This window comes from Centruroides sculpturatus, unplaced genomic scaffold (assembly GCF_000671375.1).
Source record: "Centruroides sculpturatus isolate CEXI.00-Female unplaced genomic scaffold, Cexi_2.0 scaffold210, whole genome shotgun sequence".
Classification (NCBI taxonomy): Eukaryota; Metazoa; Arthropoda; class Arachnida; order Scorpiones; family Buthidae; genus Centruroides; species Centruroides sculpturatus.
The window spans coordinates 799,453-826,601 of NW_019384341.1; the positions used below are offsets into that span (position 1 = coordinate 799,453).

The 27,149-nt window shown below is 24.2% G+C and overlaps 2 protein-coding genes across 2 annotated transcripts in view; both read right to left on the reverse strand.

Annotated features, from left to right (window-relative positions):
- The window catches only part of LOC111634483 (homeotic protein ultrabithorax-like), a 46,107-nt gene extending 31,470 nt beyond the window's left edge, over window positions 1–14,637 (reverse strand). Inside the window, exons 1-2 of the transcript XR_002758229.1 lie at window positions 14,531–14,637; window positions 11,855–11,924 (exon numbers count right to left, since the gene is read on the reverse strand). The gene's annotated coding sequence lies outside the window, so the exon portion shown is untranslated. The remainder of the gene's footprint in view (window positions 1–11,854; window positions 11,925–14,530) is intronic.
- On the reverse strand, window positions 1,466–2,213 carry LOC111634490. Its single transcript, XM_023379285.1, has one exon. The coding sequence runs from the start codon at window positions 2,015–2,017 to the stop codon at window positions 1,466–1,468; it is 552 nt and encodes a 183-aa protein (XP_023235053.1). The 5' UTR covers window positions 2,018–2,213.
- Window positions 14,638–27,149: the final 12,512 nt, after the last annotated feature.

Consider the following 27,149-nt stretch of genomic DNA (forward strand, 5'->3'; position numbering starts at 1 on the left):
GAAAAATTAACTGGAACGAATGCCAAACGTTAAAGATTTTAAGGTCAGTAATCCCGTCCCTTTCGACCTTATCGTAAGCGATCGATTGCATTAAAAGCGCTCTTTTAGCCATCGTTTTAAAGCGTATTGTCTTACAGCGTTAGAAATCCGATATGTAAAGACAACACTCAAAGAAAATTGCGTGCATTGAATGCAATATGGCGAGCGGAGAAAGCCGAAGCCGTAACAGGGTCCATCTCACTCTCGTAGCCTAGCTGACGTTTACAGCGGTCGTAAACACCTCAACGACACTTTTACGTCCTTTTAACAACACGCGCTTACTGTTTTCCCTACCGACGGAAAGTTGGTTGTATATGTCTGTCCGATGGCCGTATTATGTTAACTCACTATTAATAGACTCTAGTAAAGTTAAGGTTTATTACTGATGGTCCATTTGTGGTCGTTTTATGGGAGTTTTAAAGCGTTTTAATGCCTAAACATACAGATAATGTTTCAATAGGAAGATTTAATAAGTACGCACCATTCTCTGACGTTTACGGCCAATAATTTCCTGCTTTTTTTTGATATTCATCTATAATTCACAGAAACAACATAGTGATATTTATAACGACAAACTGAATAGTTTCCGTCCACAATATATTATATAAACATTTAATATTAGTTTAAAATATTGGCCAATAAAAAAATAAATCGCATCTCTAAATTCCTTTACTGTAAATATTAAATTTTTACGATAAAATAAAATTTTTATAATCGGTTTTATATTGTTATTATATCTAAAATTTCAAACTAAAAGAAAAATCATTGTAAAGAAAATAGGAAATTTTTCCGGAAATAATTATGCACGTCATGAGGCCTACATATAAATTCTATAAATAGACAGTTGCTGATTAAAGAAAAGTTCAATATGAAATGACAAAAATTAAGCCGAAATAAAAATTTTTTAAACAATTCTTACGAAAAAACATTATACTGTAATTATAATCACGTCGTATCAAACTAACCTGTAATGAATGCAAATACTCCATTAAAAATTATTTATCATACTTCCTGCAATTTGCAGAAGCTAAACGCCTACTTCTCGAAACATATCTCCCATAGGATCGTAAGGACCGTTACTTCATTGTGTTACAGTAGCCACCCCTAATCTCCAATTCCCACCCATCACCATATATGCGACACACAAAGGTAGGTTAATACTCCCCTCCCAGCTTTAATTCAGCAAAGTGTTCAGTTTGGAGAGGAGGTATTGCAGAAGAGGCTATATTTTGCACATGGTCTCTACTCATTTTTGGGGTAAAGACGGAAATAAATTCAGGAACCGTCTCAGTTTTATGATGGTCGAGTTTTTACTTCTCTTTCTGACTGTAAAGAAGCAATTCGTTACCATTCGCGGCAAGAAAATCACTTCTGCAAAGAGGGAAAAAGAGAAAATACATAGAAAAGAAGAGATGGAAGATTACTGTCACCAACCTGCAATGGCCATCCACGGATAGAAAGCGTTGGCTGGCGCTTGGGCCACGGCCGGTGGATTCTGACAGCAGGTTGTCCAAGCATCCGATACTCTGCTTGTAGATGTGGGATTGTCGGCGGCCGTAAAACTTCTCATCGTCTCGCTGGTCATGGACGTCGGCCTGACGCCAGCCAGTGAACCTGTCGGCCAGCTGGTCATTTCCTTTACGGCCTGATTGAAACCATTTTGGTCTTTCACCAGACACTCGGGTTTGAACACGGCCGTAGCACCACCTTCGCCCACGGCAGACGAGTAGAGTTTGCACGCGGTAGCAGCAGCTGCTGCCGTCGATGTCGAACCAGAGTTGTTGACAGCGCTGTCGACGTACGTGGTGTCCCCGTGCTGAGCGGCCGCCGCTGCTGCAGCCGCTGCCGCCGCAGCAGCTCGTGCTGTACCGGGCTGAGGGTAGGGTGGCACCAAGAGACCTTGCGGGAACCTGTAAGGCTGGTCACCAGCACCCTGACCGCTGTAAAATCCGTTTTGATCAAAGTATGTTGTCATCATCTAACTGACTTGACGGCCTTTAACTACTGACAATGTTGGGATCTTGTCGTCCGGTCGGAACATGGGATTTTGAATTTGTATTTTTTTACACAACCACCAACTAAATGCCCCCCCGCAGCTGTACGGATTAAATTCGCTCAACCCACGACAGACAGAGCTTGGAGGACGGGACGGGTGCGTCGTGGTGACGGTAGAACCGACCAATCACAGACTGTTCTACAGAACTCTTTTCTGTCTTCTGTATTCTGCCGCCTTCGCCTGTTTGCTAGTTTCTTCACTAACCGAAAAATGTGCCAAGTAAGACTGTATATGTCATCCTTTTCATTCTACTGCAAGGTCACTTTAATAAAATCGAATATACATCTTTTTCCATGCTTTACAGCTTTGCTTTCTCTATACAGAGGTCATCTTGTTTCATTGTACGAGTGTGCGTGAATATCAGAGTAGCCGGCACCGAAGCGTGACTGTCACATGGAGCTGCACAGCACTATTTGATAAGCTTGCTTCCAAAACAAACTAAAATAGATTTCGTATAAACTCTCAGTTTTTTAAAATGTTTTATAAAGAATTTAGATCAATACAGATGAACGTTTCCAAATGAATTGATGAAATAATGCAAGCTCTATCGTATAAACAATAAAATTAAAATTTATTTTGCTTGATTAGTCGCTTTCAATTTGATTTTTATTAAACAACTTAATTGATATATAGGTTTTGCTTTATGTTTAAATGTGTCTTATAATTTTTATGTAGTTTATTATTCATAGGAAAAAAAACTCTTCCAGTAGAATGCAAGCCGATCGATAAAATGTAACCTACACATAAATGTCATTAAAATAACTTACTTTTTGCGTTTGAAATGATTATTTGGAAGGTTAATTAATCAAGATTTACATCTTAGTCCAAGCAATTCATCTGTAAAAGAAATCGTGAATTAATATATTTTAAAAAGTTTAAATTATTAAATTGCATAGTTAAAACATAATACTATATTAAAATATTTAAACACTTCTAACATTTAATTAAAATTAATAGTAGCGAGTTCATTTTAATTAATTAATTTAGTTAATATTGAAATTAGGTCCATTTAAAATAAAATTTAAACGAATTTAAAATAGTTAATAAATAGGCCTGCATTTACTGAATTTGGTTAGTTTATTTAAACTTTCTCGCACTTTTAATTTAAACATTTTAAAAGATATTTAAAATTTGACATAAATTTAACTCATCTGTATTTTAATAATCATATTAAGTTAAAACTTTTCGATAAAAACACAATCGCTATAAATTCAAACTAGATTATCTAAAAATTTATTGTATTTATACTTAATACATTAAACTTAAAAGGTATTGTTAAGATGAAATCGTGTATATTTTTATTTTGAAACCTTACATGAAGGCCTATTAAAAGAATCTTTTATAATGCAAATATTAGCCTATCTTTCGATGAAACATACGTATCATAAAATAATATTTTATAAAAGAAAAGATGCCTACAATTATAAATAAAAATCCTCAATACGAGTCGTTTCTAGAAGTATTAAATCAGAAGTTAAATTATATTTTTTTTATACATCTATCTTTATACATATTTTTAAATAATGCATCTGTACAGATTATATTTAAAAAGATGTTCTATATATCACATATATTATAAGTATTTTTTCTAATCTACATATTGAGATAAAATTTGAAACAATTTATAAAAAAAAAGCGATTAAGTTTACACAATCCATTCTTACTCTAACCTATATTTTTAATTTATAAGACATAAGAAGGTCATAATAAGAATTTTTTGCAAGATTTCTTCTTTAATAGTAATATATCAAAATAATAAATCAAATGAAAAAGTATAAGAAAATCCAAAATATTGGTCACGTTATCGATGAAAATAATATTATGTTGAAATTGGAAACTTCTAAAATAAAAATCAAAATTGAAATAATTTTGAGAATAAAATGTATAATATAAAAATATAAATTTTGTTTCAAATATTCTACTTCGTTGGAAAAAAAATTCGTTTAAAGCAATTTATAAATTTTTAATTTACAAAGAATATGTTTGTATGTGGATTAAGTGAAGTTCTCATGGTAAAAATATTATTGAAATTTTTTCTAGTTATAATAGACTTATTGGAGATATAATCTTATCTGAAAAATATTCAGGCCAATAATTTCAATATATAATTTATAATAAATAATTAGCAAGCTTCCTAAATAAAATTTTTTTATGTTTTAATGAATGGAGTTAAGCAATGTAAAAAAAAAATTAATAAAAAAATTCTTTAAGCCTTGATTTAGTCCTGCTCAGTTTTAATTTATTTAAAGTTTTCAAAGAGAAATAATATATTTACTACAGAAATATTTTCATAAAAATAAATTAAGCAGATTTATTTTTATAAATTTTTCAAATATTAGCATTTTAATCATTTGAAATTCGTTCGAGATAGTCTATTATTTATCATTTTCTAAATTCAAAATAGTTTATATACTATATAAACTATTACAGATTTAATGATTTATTTCTGATAAAATTAAATATGCACATTTAAAATTGAGAAATTTGTACTGTATATTCTCTATAATTAAAACTAAATCCAAAGAATTCTTATAGAATAATATAAATTGCAGATATAATATATTCTACAAAGTTAACACAGAGTGAGAGTATACTATATAAGTTTAAATATAAACCTATATAAACTTCGATTTTCTACAAAAATTTATAATCCTGATAAAAACAAACTTATCACTGTGTTTGAAGAAAATTTTCAGGAATCGGCAAGATTAGAAGACGAATCGTGCATTGGAATTTAGATGCAACTTTTATTTCTTTCGGTTTTGATACAAAGAGGACCAAACAAGGAGATCCTTTAGGCAATCTTACAATGATAGCTGACATGGAGATAATTTCACGCCCAGAGATAATTAACTTCTATTGGTTGAAAAAGATTCTACCTTTTCTATTTTCAATAAATTTTTAATTAAAAGTTTCATCTATTTTTGGTTTTTTAGCTCCAAAAATTATTCAATTTAAGCAAGTATTTAACAGTTTATTACCCGAGGAAATATGACTCCAACCGTTTTAAGCAATTGTACTACTTAATCCATAAAATTCGAAATCAAGCTTTACCACACAAAATCACACAATTAATTCAAATGATAAAGCTTTATCTCAAGAATAAACAGAATATTTATTGTGATGTTAATAAAGTTTCTAAAATAATATTTAAGAAAGTTATAAATATCTGAAAGCTACTTCCACTTNTCAAAACGCAAATGCTCATGACATTGGCCCTTATTTTTCAAGTCATAGATACATATTAAATAGACTATATTAAGTATCAAAGTAGAGTTACATATGCAGTTATTTACAATTTTTATTAATTCTTTCCTTCTATAATTCTTAATATTCACAAAGTTTACAGTTTATTAAACTGTAGTCCTATATTAATATTGTCTCTGCTTAATTTTCCAATATTTTTCGATAAAATTTACGAATTTTAATGATGTTTATCAGTTGAAAAATGGATGAAGAATAAAAAAAAAATAAATAAAAAGTTATACAAAATTTCAAAATGTTATCATTTTTAAAATAATTAGTGAAAGTTATCTAATTTAATTAGTAACAGATACATTAATTTGTTTATTGTAACTATCATTAATAATTAAATATATTAAGAAAATATCTTTAAAAGATTTTAAAATATTAATTTTTGCAAAAAAACTAGTTTTAGATTACAAAATAAAAATTATTACATAGATTATATTCAATATTTAAAGCCGATAACTCTTATATTTTAAAAAATGTTTAGCATTGAATTAAATAGTAATAAAACGAAAATTAATTAAAATTTTAATACATATTTTAATAATCTGATTAATTTATGTAATCATTACTTGATTGATTACCAACTATTTACCTAAATATAAAAATTTTCATGCCTAAATGAATTATTAATCAGAATAATTTTTTTTAACTTTAGAATTACGATGGATATAATTACTAGTATCAGAAGATACTTTTAAATATTTTTAAGAATAATTTTATTAAATAATAGATTTTTAGCTATTAATATAACATAATTCGTTTAATTCTGAGTTATTTCGTGTTGTTTTTCCCTTTATACGAAATGTAAAAAACAAGTTAATAAAATGAATAATTTTTACAATATTTTAAACATTTGGACTGTAGAGTATAAATGTGCCAAAATTTTAATAGAATCCCGCTATCTGGCTAATATATTTTAAAAATATTTTTACGGGTATGACAGCAACACATCTCGGAGTATTGCTGATGAAAACACTTTTTTTATATCAGCAGATAGTAAAATTTAATCTTCTCTTTAAATATAGGATTGAATAGCGATAAAATCTAAAAACAATTTTTCAAACCATTTCTGAATACTAAAGATAACTCGTTTCTTTTGCAGCTGTTAATAAAACTACTAAAACAGTGCATTTAAAACGCGTTATTATAAAATGTAACATATCTGACTGTCACGAGCAGTTGGGTTATGACATATAAATGTTCAAAAATACTGAAATTTTTAAATTTTAAAGTCATATTTACTCTTCTTTAATGTTTTCGAGAGTTGTTTTGAAGAGAAGCACGCTTACAGGCTGAAATTCAAAATGGCTGCTTGCTATTGGATAGTCAGGCGCATGTGCCAAGAGAACTTGGGCAACCATGACCACAATCCAAAACTTCAATTGGTCAATAAAATTATTTAAAAACCAGAAAAATCATATTAAATTAAAAGTTACTAAAATAAAGATCATTTCACACTGAAAAAGTAAATTTAGTTGACTTATTAAAATCTAATTACTATTTTCTTTATTCGTTAAATCCCATTTTCAAAATTAAGAAACGAAATTTTGAATATTTAAAAAACTAAATAATTATTTATATTTATAATATTTGGTATATAATGATGTAATTCAAAAGTAATCAATTTAGTTCATGGACAGTTTATCTGATATTATGGAAATAGAAAAATGTAGATTTCGATCATTATTAGTGCATTTAAATTCTAAATCTATCTATTTTCGTATTCTGTGGATTTCTTGCGACTAAATTATCGAATCTTACACAAGAATTCATAAAGATGTCTTTCATTCGAAAATGATATGGCAAACTACACCAAAGTAATTTAATATTTAATAAATATTAAATAAGTTGATTAATTCGAATCATTCTCTATTAACTGTATATCTTATAGTGTATTCAAAAATGCAACGATAAAATTAAATGAAATTACATAATCACTTTTATTGCATTTTGTAATTTACGATAAAAAGTTTTCAACTGGTTCTTATAGTNATTACAACTCAATAAAAATTTAATTCTTTATAATATCGTATAAATTAGTCTACTTATATAGCTTTATCATAAATTTTTAAACATTGACTTTAATTCCAAAATGCGTGAATGAAAATTAAAATATGAGCATTAAAATAATAATAATCAAAGAAATATTTAGATGTAAGCTCTTTTGTATTATTTTGCAACAAAGTACGCACGAATTATAAACTTAAGAATAACTTTTATAAATTGAGTACTGTACAGTACTGTACCTTGGAAAAAGAATACTTTTGATATAATTTTTTTTTTTAAGAATGAAAAGCTACTCATGAAATCGCAAATAATAATAAGATATATAACATAAAAAAAGATAAAAAAATTAATTCTAAAATAATTTAAGGTAAATCCATTTAAATATTAAATTGAAGCAAAAAATATCAAGTTTTGTAGGAAAGATAACAACGTAAAAGTATATTTGTATATAAAAACTAACAGGTTTGTTTCTAAAATGTAAAAACTGCTTACAAAAATGTCTTTCAGTAAATCTAAAAATTTCTTCTTAGATCTCTAGTTTATAGCTTTTTCTTAGTTAAACGGGAAAGAATGTTTTTACAATCCCGATACTAAAATTTATAGTGCAATTGGAAATTGTTCTTAGAACTGAAAGAATTGGTTCATTATCATAGCGATTGAAGTCTGGCCTGGAAGTAAACAGGAATTTTGACAAGAAGGACACCGACTGTGAAGAACTGCAGAATATCCGAACTCGAGTGGAGGTGTGTCCGAGTTTCGTGGCAGCTGTTTATTGCCATTTCCTCACATTCTCTGCACTTTGTAGTTAAACGTTATGTTTATTATGCAATTGGTGATGTTATAAACGAGTATACTGATAACTTTATACTACAAAGGACGATTAGCTTGTGATAAATATAGCTATTTTCGCGTTTATATAACTCATTACAGTCTATTGGAAATTTTTAAACGACTGAAATAACGATGAGCTGATGGATATCTTAACTACTTTCATTGTACTTGGTTGAGCATAGCACTTCAATCAAACGATCTGATGGAAGCATCAATTTTCAAAATGTGACTTTATCTAATTAATTGATACCTGTACAAGATAAAACTCGATTTAAATCTGTTATATAACAGTTTCAAGAAATAAATAAATGGGCTTATTCATGAAGAAATAAATAGTTAAATATTTAATAAACTCACTAAATTAATTCTAGTTAAATTAATTTAAAAGATAATTTTAAAAAAATTTGGATTTATAATAAAACAATTTACGAAATGTAAGTAATAAAACGTATTCTAATACAGCTTAATGAATGTTGATATTAAATTATGTCAAATAAGCTATAGTTTTAAATTACGTTTAACAACATATTTTGATACTTTGTTATCTTTTTTATCTAATATAACAAGTAACTACACATGACTACATGACAAAGTATAGGCTTTGGTTTGTTTATAATGAATGGATCACGGAAAGGTCACTGAATCGTTAAATAGATTAAATATAAAATCAATGCTTAAGCTGAAGGTTGACTAGAGCATATTTTTAATATAATATTTTAAATTTGTAAAAAAAAGTTTAAAATAAAAGAAAGTAACACAAAAGATCTTACTGTATTTCTCAATTAATTTATATTTTAAAAATTATAGAAAACTGACTCCATAAATTTATTTCTTTATTAAAATTTAAATGAAAATAATTATAATATAAACTTACAATTACTTCAGCTATTGCATAACTTATTCTGCCAAAATAAGATATGATAAATGATTTATTATTGTAGAAATTATTCTTCATAATATTGAACTTCGGCTAACAGTATCGAAATTTAACATTTTGGAAGATAACGATTTGATGAACTATTATAATTAGCCTATTATTATTAGTTAATACGATGTTTGGATTTAATTTTTAAAAAGACAATGTCAGAAACGTTCAATGATCTTGGGTTATTGAGAAATGTTTTAAAGAAATAATAAATTGAGGCTTATTTATTTATTTACTAAGAATTACAGTTGTATTTGTCCCATTTTGCGTAATGCAAGAAAACTATTATATTTAAGATATTTAGCAAATGTGAAAATGACTTCTATGTATTATTATATAATAAGTTATTTTTAAATCAACACTGTATAAATTGTTTAGATAAGGTAGGAGAGACCATTACGGCCCAAATTCGGACAATTATTTTGACCGATTTTAAGCTTTTTCCTCCCTAAGAAATGATTTCTTGGAAATAGTCCAAATTTGGTGGCCACAATGGTTATCCTATTTTATTTTTCAAAATATGTTAAATTCACAAGCTACATTTAATATGTTGTCACGCTTCCATTTATGACATTATATTACATTTTATATAAAATTACTTATGCGTGTAACTTTATAAACATGGTGAAAATGAATGCTTCTGTGATAGTAAAAACATGGAATATATATCGTATATAGCGTATGTTATGTAAAAAAAAAAAACACAATGTAAAATAATTCATAAAATATAAACCAATAAATTTCGTAACGAATTAACTATTCACAACAATGCTAAATAAATAATTTTTTTCTATACGAATCTGTTGTAATATAAATTTTATTTTGATCCGAGCCAATTTTGTAGAAGTAGAAGGGTTTATTTGATTAATTAGGTCAAAATATTACAACTAAGCTTTTTATTTTCAATCATTACAATGTATAATTCGTGAAATAAATGTAGTAATGCTACAATAATGAAATTTTGATAAAATATTTTCTCATTTTTAATTGTTCGTTCTCTTTACTTCTTAATGTTACAGTTCATTATCATAGATTGAAATTCTGTATTGAGGCATATATAGTTTTTTGATTTCAGTAACGAATAATAATTTTCTAGAGAAAATTTGTGTATTTTTATTCATTTGATGCCTTTAGTTAATTTTCGTATTTTTAAATTTTAAAAGTTTTCTTTAAAATATGCAATAGAAACTATTTAACAATTGAAAATCAAATTTAACCAATAGTTGTATTGTTTCACGAACTTCCAATCGTAGCTGAAGCCTTACTGAGAAAAACCATCCAATCATGACAGTCCATGTACGTAGTTTCATTATTTTCCGCCAGAGGTCACTTTATTTTCACTTATCTATTTCAAATATTAAAATCAGAATAAATCCTCGCTGATTTCTTGTTTTTGATTTAAAACAATTCTTCTTATAGTAAATTCATATAAATAAATTTCATGAGACAAATTAAACTGCATTAAAATTTGACTGATAATTAAGTTTGTATATGACTCATAATTCATAGAAAGCATACCATGCTCCATGTAAATATAAAACTCTATAAACAATTTACATAAAATATACTAAAATATACATATCATAACAATACAACTTTAATGTATAACTTTGAATTAATAGAAATTTTAATATAACTTACTCGTTAGTCTATATAAGACTAGCATATCAAATTCATCAGAATACTCTTATATCATGTTGCCGTTATTTGAATATGAATCTTTATCAAATTTATCACTATTGTTACTGATTCAATGCTTTCCGAGAATGTTAGCATCGGTTATTCGCCGCGCGACTGCTGTTATTTGAATAGTATTTGCGATGTTTTGGATATGTTTATGTTTCTATTTTCTCTAGATATCTGTGTCTAATGAGAACAAATGACTTATTTACCATTATTTTCATAGACTTTTATTCAGATTATATTTTTATTTGTCCTTAGAGATAAATGTATGACCACATTTCGGTAACTTTTCATTCTGATTCGTCCCTAGGTACCGCAATAGTCACTATAGTTTTTGTTTATAACGAATCTATTCCTCTTTATTGTGCAGAAACTAATTCATTCTATACTAAAATCACAGAATTATGTCATTTTTAGTTTAAGATAAGGTAATTAATTTATGAAGTGTTTTAAATAATTCATTTTTATTTTTACGAAGTTTACGAAATAATAAAATATATAATAATAAAGCATTTCAAGTTGAGCTATTGTTTAACGCACTTTTAAAATAATTAAAATTATTTAATAATTTAAANACATCTTTTTCCATGCTTTACAGCTTTGCTTTCTCTATACAGAGGTCATCTTGTTTCATTGTACGAGTGTGCGTGAATATCAGAGTAGCCGGCACCGAAGCGTGACTGTCACATGGAGCTGCACAGCACTATTTGATAAGCTTGCTTCCAAAACAAACTAAAATAGATTTCGTATAAACTCTCAGTTTTTTAAAATGTTTTATAAAGAATTTAGATCAATACAGATGAACGTTTCCAAATGAATTGATGAAATAATGCAAGCTCTATCGTATAAACAATAAAATTAAAATTTATTTTGCTTGATTAGTCGCTTTCAATTTGATTTTTATTAAACAACTTAATTGATATATAGGTTTTGCTTTATGTTTAAATGTGTCTTATAATTTTTATGTAGTTTATTATTCATAGGAAAAAAAACTCTTCCAGTAGAATGCAAGCCGATCGATAAAATGTAACCTACACATAAATGTCATTAAAATAACTTACTTTTTGCGTTTGAAATGATTATTTGGAAGGTTAATTAATCAAGATTTACATCTTAGTCCAAGCAATTCATCTGTAAAAGAAATCGTGAATTAATATATTTTAAAAAGTTTAAATTATTAAATTGCATAGTTAAAACATAATACTATATTAAAATATTTAAACACTTCTAACATTTAATTAAAATTAATAGTAGCGAGTTCATTTTAATTAATTAATTTAGTTAATATTGAAATTAGGTCCATTTAAAATAAAATTTAAACGAATTTAAAATAGTTAATAAATAGGCCTGCATTTACTGAATTTGGTTAGTTTATTTAAACTTTCTCGCACTTTTAATTTAAACATTTTAAAAGATATTTAAAATTTGACATAAATTTAACTCATCTGTATTTTAATAATCATATTAAGTTAAAACTTTTCGATAAAAACACAATCGCTATAAATTCAAACTAGATTATCTAAAAATTTATTGTATTTATACTTAATACATTAAACTTAAAAGGTATTGTTAAGATGAAATCGTGTATATTTTTATTTTGAAACCTTACATGAAGGCCTATTAAAAGAATCTTTTATAATGCAAATATTAGCCTATCTTTCGATGAAACATACGTATCATAAAATAATATTTTATAAAAGAAAAGATGCCTACAATTATAAATAAAAATCCTCAATACGAGTCGTTTCTAGAAGTATTAAATCAGAAGTTAAATTATTTTTTTTTTATACATCTATCTTTATACATATTTTTAAATAATGCATCTGTACAGATTATATTTAAAAAGATGTTCTATATATCACATATATTATAAGTATTTTTTCTAATCTACATATTGAGATAAAATTTGAAACAATTTATAAAAAAAAAGCGATTAAGTTTACACAATCCATTCTTACTCTAACCTATATTTTTAATTTATAAGACATAAGAAGGTCATAATAAGAATTTTTTGCAAGATTTCTTCTTTAATAGTAATATATCAAAATAATAAATCAAATGAAAAAGTATAAGAAAATCCAAAATATTGGTCACGTTATCGATGAAAATAATATTATGTTGAAATTGGAAACTTCTAAAATAAAAATCAAAATTGAAATAATTTTGAGAATAAAATGTATAATATAAAAATATAAATTTTGTTTCAAATATTCTACTTCGTTGGAAAAAAAATTCGTTTAAAGCAATTTATAAATTTTTAATTTACAAAGAATATGTTTGTATGTGGATTAAGTGAAGTTCTCATGGTAAAAATATTATTGAAATTTTTTCTAGTTATAATAGACTTATTGGAGATATAATCTTATCTGAAAAATATTCAGGCCAATAATTTCAATATATAATTTATAATAAATAATTAGCAAGCTTCCTAAATAAAATTTTTTTATGTTTTAATGAATGGAGTTAAGCAATGTAAAAAAAAAATTAATAAAAAAATTCTTTAAGCCTTGATTTAGTCCTGCTCAGTTTTAATTTATTTAAAGTTTTCAAAGAGAAATAATATATTTACTACAGAAATATTTTCATAAAAATAAATTAAGCAGATTTATTTTTATAAATTTTTCAAATATTAGCATTTTAATCATTTGGAATTCGTTCGAGATAGTCTATTATTTATCATTTTCTAAATTCAAAATAGTTTATATACTATATAAACTATTACAGATTTAATGATTTATTTCTGATAAAATTAAATATGCACATTTAAAATTGAGAAATTTGTACTGTATATTCTCTATAATTAAAACTAAATCCAAAGAATTCTTATAGAATAATATAAATTGCAGATATAATATATTCTACAAAGTTAACACAGAGTGAGAGTATACTATATAAGTTTAAATATAAACCTATATAAACTTCGATTTTCTACAAAAATTTATAATCCTGATAAAAACAAACTTATCACTGTGTTTGAAGAAAATTTTCAGGAATCGGCAAGATTAGAAGACGAATCGTGCATTGGAATTTAGATGCAACTTTTATTTCTTTCGGTTTTGATACAAAGAGGACCAAACAAGGAGATCCTTTAGGCAATCTTACAATGATAGCTGACATGGAGATAATTTCACGCCCAGAGATAATTAACTTCTATTGGTTGAAAAAGATTCTACCTTTTCTATTTTCAATAAATTTTTAATTAAAAGTTTCATCTATTTTTGGTTTTTTAGCTCCAAAAATTATTCAATTTAAGCAAGTATTTAACAGTTTATTACCCGAGGAAATATGACTCCAACCGTTTTAAGCAATTGTACTACTTAATCCATAAAATTCGAAATCAAGCTTTACCACACAAAATCACACAATTAATTCAAATGATAAAGCTTTATCTCAAGAATAAACAGAATATTTATTGTGATGTTAATAAAGTTTCTAAAATAATATTTAAGAAAGTTATAAATATCTGAAAGCTACTTCCACTTCCAAAAGTTTAAAATAGATTTATTATTAATTGTTTATTATTACAAGCCTATAAAAACAGTTTAATTTAAAATCCACAATAAAAAATGATTATTTATTTAAATAGAAATTACACATTACAGTATTACGCTAATATTAGGTAATTTAATTTGTTCAAATATAATAAAATTATATAATTTTTAATGTAAAAATAAAACATGGAATTCAGAAGAACGTTTTATAAAGTATTTTTCTTATATAAAGATTTTTAATAATACCTTGAATGACGAAAATAAGACTTCAATTTTCATATTTAGATATCTTTGATACACGTAGCGCCTCTAGTGAAAATAATCGGTACTATTCTTAAAGAATCATGAAAAATCTGCAAAAAAATTTTTAAATTTTGAAAAAAATTTTCGTAAAAATAAAATTATTTTAATTTATTATTCATAAATATATTTAAATTAATAATAGTTGCAAAAAATAATATTATACGTCATATTATCAAAAAATAAAAATGATGTAAAATCAATTGAAAACAATAAAAGTTACCTGATTTTAAGATAAAAATTATATATTAAAGATTTTTTTAAATTTAAACTACAATTTTAAATTTAATTTTCAATAGCTTGTTAAAGTACAGTATATATTCAAATTCATTTATTTTTTATTTTGAAGACACTGTACTGTACAGTGTCTTCAAAATAAAATTCAAAATTTAAACAGACTCCTTTAATAAATTTTAGAAAAATTGTAGCTTCTGCTATTTATTTTGTATCTTTAGAGTTTAAAGACTATCTTTAAAATGTTTAGAATTGTTTTTGGGATTTTGCAAACAAATTTTATTTCAATTTTGTTTTATTAAAAAAAAATTAATCAAAATAACATCTTATTCTTAAGTTATAGGTCGATTTAAATAATTTAAATAATAAAATGAAAGTCATAGAATTATTTCATCATGCGTTTTTCTAACAATTAAAAATCAAATTAGATAATATAAAATTCAATATTTAAAATATTAAACTAGTTGTTTCCATTTCTAGCAATATTTCCTATTTTAATAGGAGTCGAATTTAATATTAAATAAAATATAATTTATATCATTTACCTGCAGTTTGGAAGAATAAGGACCAATGTCAAAACGCAAATGCTCATGACATTGGCCCTTATTTTTCAAGTCATAGATACATATTAAATAGACTATATTAAGTATCAAAGTAGAGTTACATATGCAGTTATTTACAATTTTTATTAATTCTTTCCTTCTATAATTCTTAATATTCACAAAGTTTACAGTTTATTAAACTGTAGTCCTATATTAATATTGTCTCTGCTTAATTTTCCAATATTTTTCGATAAAATTTACGAATTTTAATGATGTTTATCAGTTGAAAAATGGATGAAGAATAAAAAAAAAATAAATAAAAAGTTATACAAAATTTCAAAATGTTATCATTTTTAAAATAATTAGTGAAAGTTATCTAATTTAATTAGTAACAGATACATTAATTTGTTTATTGTAACTATCATTAATAATTAAATATATTAAGAAAATATCTTTAAAAGATTTTAAAATATTAATTTTTGCAAAAAAACTAGTTTTAGATTACAAAATAAAAATTATTACATAGATTATATTCAATATTTAAAGCCGATAACTCTTATATTTTAAAAAATGTTTAGCATTGAATTAAATAGTAATAAAACGAAAATTAATTAAAATTTTAATACATATTTTAATAATCTGATTAATTTATGTAATCATTACTTGATTGATTACCAACTATTTACCTAAATATAAAAATTTTCATGCCTAAATGAATTATTAATCAGAATAATTTTTTTTAACTTTAGAATTACGATGGATATAATTACTAGTATCAGAAGATACTTTTAAATATTTTTAAGAATAATTTTATTAAATAATAGATTTTTAGCTATTAATATAACATAATTCGTTTAATTCTGAGTTATTTCGTGTTGTTTTTCCCTTTATACGAAATGTAAAAAACAAGTTAATAAAATGAATAATTTTTACAATATTTTAAACATTTGGACTGTAGAGTATAAATGTGCCAAAATTTTAATAGAATCCCGCTATCTGGCTAATATATTTTAAAAATATTTTTACGGGTATGACAGCAACACATCTCGGAGTATTGCTGATGAAAACACTTTTTTTATATCAGCAGATAGTAAAATTTAATCTTCTCTTTAAATATAGGATTGAATAGCGATAAAATCAAAAAACAATTTTTCAAACCATTTCTGAATACTAAAGATAACTCGTTTCTTTTGCAGCTGTTAATAAAACTACTAAAACAGTGCATTTAAAACGCGTTATTATAAAATGTAACATATCTGACTGTCACGAGCAGTTGGGTTATGACATATAAATGTTCAAAAATACTGAAATTTTTAAATTTTAAAGTCATATTTACTCTTCTTTAATGTTTTCGAGAGTTGTTTTGAAGAGAAGCACGCTTACAGGCTGAAATTCAAAATGGCTGCTTGCTATTGGATAGTCAGGCGCATGTGCCAAGAGAACTTGGGCAACCATGACCACAATCCAAAACTTCAATTGGTCAATAAAATTATTTAAAAACCAGAAAAATCATATTAAATTAAAAGTTACTAAAATAAAGATCATTTCACACTGAAAAAGTAAATTTAGTTGACTTATTAAAATCTAATTACTATTTTCTTTATTCGTTAAATCCCATTTTCAAAATTAAGAAACGAAATTTTGAATATTTAAAAAACTAAATAATTATTTATATTTATAATATTTGGTATATAATGATGTAATTCAAAAGAAGTAATAATTTTCCAAAAAAATGAAAATAATAACAACAACAAGCATTGCAAATTTCAAAATATTTAAGGAGCAATAAATTAATTAAATACTGAATTAAAATATTATAAAATATATTTTACGCGTCGTTGTTAATATTGAATTCGATTTTATAAATTAATATGAAGTTAAATTTAATTTAAGCAATTTATTTTTTAAATTAAATGTTAAAAATTATAATTTGTTTGATATTAATGTTTTAAATAAAAGGCATGTAACGAAATTTCCAACTAGTTATGATTTATTTATTGTTTATTTAAAAATAATAACAAAATATAATATAAAGTATTTTAAATACATTACAACTCAATAAAAATTTAATTCTTTATAATATCGTATAAATTAGTCTACTTATATAGCTTTATCATAAATTTTTAAACATTGACTTTAATTCCAAAATGCGTGAATGAAAATTAAAATATGAGCATTAAAATAATAATAATCAAAGAAATATTTAGATGTAAGCTCTTTTGTATTATTTTGCAACAAAGTACGCACGAATTATAAACTTAAGAATAACTTTTATAAATTGAGTACTGTACAGTACTGTACCTTGGAAAAAGAATACTTTTGATATAATTTTTTTTTTTAAGAATGAAAAGCTACTCATGAAATCGCAAATAATAATAAGATATATAACATAAAAAAAGATAAAAAAATTAATTCTAAAATAATTTAAGGTAAATCCATTTAAATATTAAATTGAAGCAAAAAATATCAAGTTTTGTAGGAAAGATAACAACGTAAAAGTATATTTGTATATAAAAACTAACAGGTTTGTTTCTAAAATGTAAAAACTGCTTACAAAAATGTCTTTCAGTAAATCTAAAAATTTCTTCTTAGATCTCTAGTTTATAGCTTTTTCTTAGTTAAACGGGAAAGAATGTTTTTACAATCCCGATACTAAAATTTATAGTGCAATTGGAAATTGTTCTTAGAACTGAAAGAATTGGTTCATTATCATAGCGATTGAAGTCTGGCCTGGAAGTAAACAGGAATTTTGACAAGAAGGACACCGACTGTGAAGAACTGCAGAATATCCGAACTCGAGTGGAGGTGTGTCCGAGTTTCGTGGCAGCTGTTTATTGCCATTTCCTCACATTCTCTGCACTTTGTAGTTAAACGTTATGTTTATTATGCAATTGGTGATGTTATAAACGAGTATACTGATAACTTTATACTACAAAGGACGATTAGCTTGTGATAAATATAGCTATTTTCGCGTTTATATAACTCATTACAGTCTATTGGAAATTTTTAAACGACTGAAATAACGATGAGCTGATGGATATCTTAACTACTTTCATTGTACTTGGTTGAGCATAGCACTTCAATCAAACGATCTGATGGAAGCATCAATTTTCAAAATGTGACTTTATCTAATTAATTGATACCTGTACAAGATAAAACTCGATTTAAATCTGTTATATAACAGTTTCAAGAAATAAATAAATGGGCTTATTCATGAAGAAATAAATAGTTAAATATTTAATAAACTCACTAAATTAATTCTAGTTAAATTAATTTAAAAGATAATTTTAAAAAAATTTGGATTTATAATAAAACAATTTACGAAATGTAAGTAATAAAACGTATTCTAATACAGCTTAATGAATGTTGATATTAAATTATGTCAAATAAGCTATAGTTTTAAATTACGTTTAACAACATATTTTGATACTTTGTTATCTTTTTTATCTAATATAACAAGTAACTACACATGACTACATGACAAAGTATAGGCTTTGGTTTGTTTATAATGAATGGATCACGGAAAGGTCACTGAATCGTTAAATAGATTAAATATAAAATCAATGCTTAAGCTGAAGGTTGACTAGAGCATATTTTTAATATAATATTTTAAATTTGTAAAAAAAAGTTTAAAATAAAAGAAAGTAACACAAAAGATCTTACTGTATTTCTCAATTAATTTATATTTTAAAAATTATAGAAAACTGACTCCATAAATTTATTTCTTTATTAAAATTTAAATGAAAATAATTATAATATAAACTTACAATTACTTCAGCTATTGCATAACTTATTCTGCCAAAATAAGATATGATAAATGATTTATTATTGTAGAAATTATTCTTCATAATATTGAACTTCGGCTAACAGTATCGAAATTTAACATTTTGGAAGATAACGATTTGATGAACTATTATAATTAGCCTATTATTATTAGTTAATACGATGTTTGGATTTAATTTTTAAAAAGACAATGTCAGAAACGTTCAATGATCTTGGGTTATTGAGAAATGTTTTAAAGAAATAATAAATTGAGGCTTATTTATTTATTTACTAAGAATTACAGTTGTATTTGTCCCATTTTGCGTAATGCAAGAAAACTATTATATTTAAGATATTTAGCAAATGTGAAAATGACTTCTATGTATTATTATATAATAAGTTATTTTTAAATCAACACTGTATAAATTGTTTAGATAAGGTAGGAGAGACCATTACGGCCCAAATTCGGACAATTATTTTGACCGATTTTAAGCTTTTTCCTCCCTAAGAAATGATTTCTTGGAAATAGTCCAAATTTGGTGGCCACAATGGTTATCCTATTTTATTTTTCAAAATATGTTAAATTCACAAGCTACATTTAATATGTTGTCACGCTTCCATTTATGACATTATATTACATTTTATATAAAATTACTTATGCGTGTAACTTTATAAACATGGTGAAAATGAATGCTTCTGTGATAGTAAAAACATGGAATATATATCGTATATAGCGTATGTTATGTAAAAAAAAAAAACACAATGTAAAATAATTCATAAAATATAAACCAATAAATTTCGTAACGAATTAACTATTCACAACAATGCTAAATAAATAATTTTTTTCTATACGAATCTGTTGTAATATAAATTTTATTTTGATCCGAGCCAATTTTGTAGAAGTAGAAGGGTTTATTTGATTAATTAGGTCAAAATATTACAACTAAGCTTTTTATTTTCAATCATTACAATGTATAATTCGTGAAATAAATGTAGTAATGCTACAATAATGAAATTTTGATAAAATATTTTCTCATTTTTAATTGTTCGTTCTCTTTACTTCTTAATGTTACAGTTCATTATCATAGATTGAAATTCTGTATTGAGGCATATATAGTTTTTTGATTTCAGTAACGAATAATAATTTTCTAGAGAAAATTTGTGTATTTTTATTCATTTGATGCCTTTAGTTAATTTTCGTATTTTTAAATTTTAAAAGTTTTCTTTAAAATATGCAATAGAAACTATTTAACAATTGAAAATCAAATTTAACCAATAGTTGTATTGTTTCACGAACTTCCAATCGTAGCTGAAGCCTTACTGAGAAAAACCATCCAATCATGACAGTCCATGTACGTAGTTTCATTATTTTCCGCCAGAGGTCACTTTATTTTCACTTATCTATTTCAAATATTAAAATCAGAATAAATCCTCGCTGATTTCTTGTTTTTGATTTAAAACAATTCTTCTTATAGTAAATTCATATAAATAAATTTCATGAGACAAATTAAACTGCATTAAAATTTGACTGATAATTAAGTTTGTATATGACTCATAATTCATAGAAAGCATACCATGCTCCATGTAAATATAAAACTCTATAAACAATTTACATAAAATATACTAAAATATACATATCATAACAATACAACTTTAATGTATAACTTTGAATTAATAGAAATTTTAATATAACTTACTCGTTAGTCTATATAAGACTAGCATATCAAATTCATCAGAATACTCTTATATCATGTTGCCGTTATTTGAATATGAATCTTTATCAAATTTATCACTATTGTTACTGATTCAATGCTTTCCGAGAATGTTAGCATCGGTTATTCGCCGCGCGACTGCTGTTATTTGAATAGTATTTGCGATGTTTTGGATATGTTTATGTTTCTATTTTCTCTAGATATCTGTGTCTAATGAGAACAAATGACTTATTTACCATTATTTTCATAGACTTTTATTCAGATTATATTTTTATTTGTCCTTAGAGATAAATGTATGACCACATTTCGGTAATTTTTCATTCTGATTCGTCCCTAGGTACCGCAATAGTCACTATAGTTTTTGTTTATAACGAATCTATTCCTCTTTATTGTGCAGAAACTAATTCATTCTATACTAAAATCACAGAATTATGTCATTTTTAGTTTAAGATAAGGTAATTAATTTATGAAGTGTTTTAAATAATTCATTTTTATTTTTACGAAGTTTACGAAATAATAAAATATATAATAATAAAGCATTTCAAGTTGAGCTATTGTTTAACGCACTTTTAAAATAATTAAAATTATTTAATAATTTAAATATTGATTTATATTGTTCATTTATATTATTTTAATTATAAAACTAAGATATTAATAAAAATATGCTTGTATTTATTATCTAAATAGTTTTCTTTAAACGATTTATTGAAAAAGCATTTAAGAGAAATATAATAGATCTAAATAATTTATATGAAAAACTAAAATATTTAATAGTAATTAAATAATAAATGAAATCCAGAACTGTAAAGTACTGTACATGAAATTAAATTAAAATTTGCTATTAATTGACTAATATATCGACTAAATATACTTTAGGTATAATGTCCATCCAATTCAATAGCGTGTTAAGTGAAGATTATTTCAAGTATAAAATTTATATTAAGTTTACAGATAAATTAATTTATATAAATTATTACATATAATTTAATTATTTTTTAAATATTTAATATAGGCCTATATTAAATATTGATAAAGTTTTTAATAAAACTTTCTAAGTTAATAAATAAATCTAAATAAATTAGTTGAGGAAACGAATAATTTTGTATTTAAATTGATGTAATTGTATATAAAAACCTACAAATTTATATTTTTTGACATCATAAAATTGATTTAGATCTATTTTTAGTTCTTATACATATACAATATTAATACAATTAAGTTCTTTTTCTATAAATAAAGTTTTTGTATTGTCCAATGAAAGCGATAGTCTAAAACTGAATTAACCAATCATTTAGTGCCAGTTTATTTAGCTTTTATTTAAATTAATTTTATAATAAATTGATATTATATTATGTTATGTTTATCTTCAAACTACAAATATGTTAATTACACTAATTTATTTTCAGAATTGTAAAATTATTCGTTACATTTTGAAACTTTAATGTAACTCAATTACTAATGTAGGCCTAAGCTTACTTTCTTATTATACTTAAGTATATAACATTTTTTCAAACTTTTAAAAATAATAAATTATTTGCGAAAAATGTTAAGCTAGACGAATGCCATTCCGTTACTAATAATAATCGAAATGATAATTTATTTAAACTATATATTTCATAGATTTTTCTGTTAATAATAGTCATTAATATCATTGATTTATCATATGTTTTAAAATAACTTCCTAAATCATCAATCATTAATTTTTTTCTATTTTAACGACTAGTTTGTAAGGTTATCGAATTCTATTCATAAGATTATATTTAGACTGTTTATCATTATCGGAATTTTATTTGTTACAAGCAAACAAAAATCATAATAATAAATAAATGTATAATAATTTATTCAAACATAATTTTTATTTATAATTATTGATTAAGATTAAACAGTATTTAAGTTTATTTATTTTAATGCCGATGTTTTGAGCAATTAAAATTCATATTTGATCTTTGAATGATAGTAAAAAATTAATAAATTTTAAAAAATTGCTTTTCTTTGTATAGTTCCTTAAAGCAGTTTTTTTATTTTCTAAAAATATTAGTATATTTATGAAGAAGATAATCTAATAAACGCAATTTTCAATAAGTTATTATGGTATTCGCGTATAGAAAGTTATTATTATTTTAGAATTTATAAAGTCAGCATTAAAAATATTTGGATAAACAATTTTCTTTAACATTTCTCTAAAATAGCATCATTCTATAAAAGGATATAGGCTATAGATTGATATAGAAACTTCCAGGAATTGCCGATGAAAGCTCGAGTCAATTCCTAACAGAAAACAGCTTTATTGGATGCTATAAGACATGCGCAGAAAAGAATGTCTACTATTCGCTGATTTCAAATTTCACAATCAAAGTTCAAATTTTCAAATTTCTGACTTAAACATTATAAAATTCATCCAATTTACGAAATTTAAACATTTCTATAAATAAATCCACTTTTTTCTTTGTTTATTTAAAATTAAAAGCATATTTTATGTAATAAGTACTGTACTATACTATAATGGATGTTATACTAAGCTAGTACTGTAAAAGGTAATTTAATGTTTTTATTATACCGTAGTTATATTATTGCTTTAATTTATTTAAACAAGGGTTTAAAATTCCAATTTGTAAGATTAATTTCTTACTTAATTCTTTTTGAATTAATATTAATAAAAAAATTATTTCAAGCCTAAAATTTGACTTATTTTATCAAATTTGCTAAAGTAAAACAATATAAATGTAAATGTAAGTTTTAATAATTAATAATGGTCATAATTACAATATATTATGAAGTCAAATTTAAATGTAACAGAACTTAATATTAAAATTACTCTTAAATATTTCTATTGGTAATTTGTTGATTACCAATAGAAATATTGATTAATTAGGTCAAAATATTACAACTAAGCTTTTTATTTTCAATCATTACAATGTATAATTCGTGAAATAAATGTAGTAATGCTACAATAATGAAATTTTGATAAAATATTTTCTCATTTTTAATTGTTCGTTCTCTTTACTTCTTAATGTTACAGTTCATTATCATAGATTGAAATTCTGTATTGAGGCATATATAGTTTTTTGATTTCAGTAACGAATAATAATTTTCTAGAGAAAATTTGTGTATTTTTATTCATTTGATGCCTTTAGTTAATTTTCGTATTTTTAAATTTTAAAAGTTTTCTTTAAAATATGCAATAGAAACTATTTAACAATTGAAAATCAAATTTAACCAATAGTTGTATTGTTTCACGAACTTCCAATCGTAGCTGAAGCCTTACTGAGAAAAACCATCCAATCATGACAGTCCATGTACGTAGTTTCATTATTTTCCGCCAGAGGTCACTTTATTTTCACTTATCTATTTCAAATATTAAAATCAGAATAAATCCTCGCTGATTTCTTGTTTTTGATTTAAAACAATTCTTCTTATAGTAAATTCATATAAATAAATTTCATGAGACAAATTAAACTGCATTAAAATTTGACTGATAATTAAGTTTGTATATGACTCATAATTCATAGAAAGCATACCATGCTCCATGTAAATATAAAACTCTATAAACAATTTACATAAAATATACTAAAATATACATATCATAACAATACAACTTTAATGTATAACTTTGAATTAATAGAAATTTTAATATAACTTACTCGTTAGTCTATATAAGACTAGCATATCAAATTCATCAGAATACTCTTATATCATGTTGCCGTTATTTGAATATGAATCTTTATCAAATTTATCACTATTGTTACTGATTCAATGCTTTCCGAGAATGTTAGCATCGGTTATTCGCCGCGCGACTGCTGTTATTTGAATAGTATTTGCGATGTTTTGGATATGTTTATGTTTCTATTTTCTCTAGATATCTGTGTCTAATGAGAACAAATGACTTATTTACCATTATTTTCATAGACTTTTATTCAGATTATATTTTTATTTGTCCTTAGAGATAAATGTATGACCACATTTCGGTAATTTTTCATTCTGATTCGTCCCTAGGTACCGCAATAGTCACTATAGTTTTTGTTTATAACGAATCTATTCCTCTTTATTGTGCAGAAACTAATTCATTCTATACTAAAATCACAGAATTATGTCATTTTTAGTTTAAGATAAGGTAATTAATTTATGAAGTGTTTTAAATAATTCATTTTTATTTTTACGAAGTTTACGAAATAATAAAATATATAATAATAAAGCATTTCAAGTTGAGCTATTGTTTAACGCACTTTTAAAATAATTAAAATTATTTAATAATTTAAATATTGATTTATATTGTTCATTTATATTATTTTAATTATAAAACTAAGATATTAATAAAAATATGCTTGTATTTATTATCTAAATAGTTTTCTTTAAACGATTTATTGAAAAAGCATTTAAGAGAAATATAATAGATCTAAATAATTTATATGAAAAACTAAAATATTTAATAGTAATTAAATAATAAATGAAATCCAGAACTGTAAAGTACTGTACATGAAATTAAATTAAAATTTGCTATTAATTGACTAATATATCGACTAAATATACTTTAGGTATAATGTCCATCCAATTCAATAGCGTGTTAAGTGAAGATTATTTCAAGTATAAAATTTATATTAAGTTTACAGATAAATTAATTTATATAAATTATTACATATAATTTAATTATTTTTTAAATATTTAATATAGGCCTATATTAAATATTGATAAAGTTTTTAATAAAACTTTCTAAGTTAATAAATAAATCTAAATAAATTAGTTGAGGAAACGAATAATTTTGTATTTAAATTGATGTAATTGTATATAAAAACCTACAAATTTATATTTTTTGACATCATAAAATTGATTTAGATCTATTTTTAGTTCTTATACATATACAATATTAATACAATTAAGTTCTTTTTCTATAAATAAAGTTTTTGTATTGTCCAATGAAAGCGATAGTCTAAAACTGAATTAACCAATCATTTAGTGCCAGTTTATTTAGCTTTTATTTAAATTAATTTTATAATAAATTGATATTATATTATGTTATGTTTATCTTCAAACTACAAATATGTTAATTACACTAATTTATTTTCAGAATTGTAAAATTATTCGTTACATTTTGAAACTTTAATGTAACTCAATTACTAATGTAGGCCTAAGCTTACTTTCTTATTATACTTAAGTATATAACATTTTTTCAAACTTTTAAAAATAATAAATTATTTGCGAAAAATGTTAAGCTAGACGAATGCCATTCCGTTACTAATAATAATCGAAATGATAATTTATTTAAACTATATATTTCATAGATTTTTCTGTTAATAATAGTCATTAATATCATTGATTTATCATATGTTTTAAAATAACTTCCTAAATCATCAATCATTAATTTTTTTCTATTTTAACGACTAGTTTGTAAGGTTATCGAATTCTATTCATAAGATTATATTTAGACTGTTTATCATTATCGGAATTTTATTTGTTACAAGCAAACAAAAATCATAATAATAAATAAATGTATAATAATTTATTCAAACATAATTTTTATTTATAATTATTGATTAAGATTAAACAGTATTTAAGTTTATTTATTTTAATGCCGATGTTTTGAGCAATTAAAATTCATATTTGATCTTTGAATGATAGTAAAAAATTAATAAATTTTAAAAAATTGCTTTTCTTTGTATAGTTCCTTAAAGCAGTTTTTTTATTTTCTAAAAATATTAGTATATTTATGAAGAAGATAATCTAATAAACGCAATTTTCAATAAGTTATTATGGTATTCGCGTATAGAAAGTTATTATTATTTTAGAATTTATAAAGTCAGCATTAAAAATATTTGGATAAACAATTTTCTTTAACATTTCTCTAAAATAGCATCATTCTATAAAAGGATATAGGCTATAGATTGATATAGAAACTTCCAGGAATTGCCGATGAAAGCTCGAGTCAATTCCTAACAGAAAACAGCTTTATTGGATGCTATAAGACATGCGCAGAAAAGAATGTCTACTATTCGCTGATTTCAAATTTCACAATCAAAGTTCAAATTTTCAAATTTCTGACTTAAACATTATAAAATTCATCCAATTTACGAAATTTAAACATTTCTATAAATAAATCCACTTTTTTCTTTGTTTATTTAAAATTAAAAGCATATTTTATGTAATAAGTACTGTACTATACTATAATGGATGTTATACTAAGCTAGTACTGTAAAAGGTAATTTAATGTTTTTATNTATACAAAAATTTAGCTATAATTTATAAAAATTACAGACATGATTCGAGTGTTTTTGAAGAATAAATCCTCATAAAATCTGTTCAATAAAGCAATAAAGTTCAATT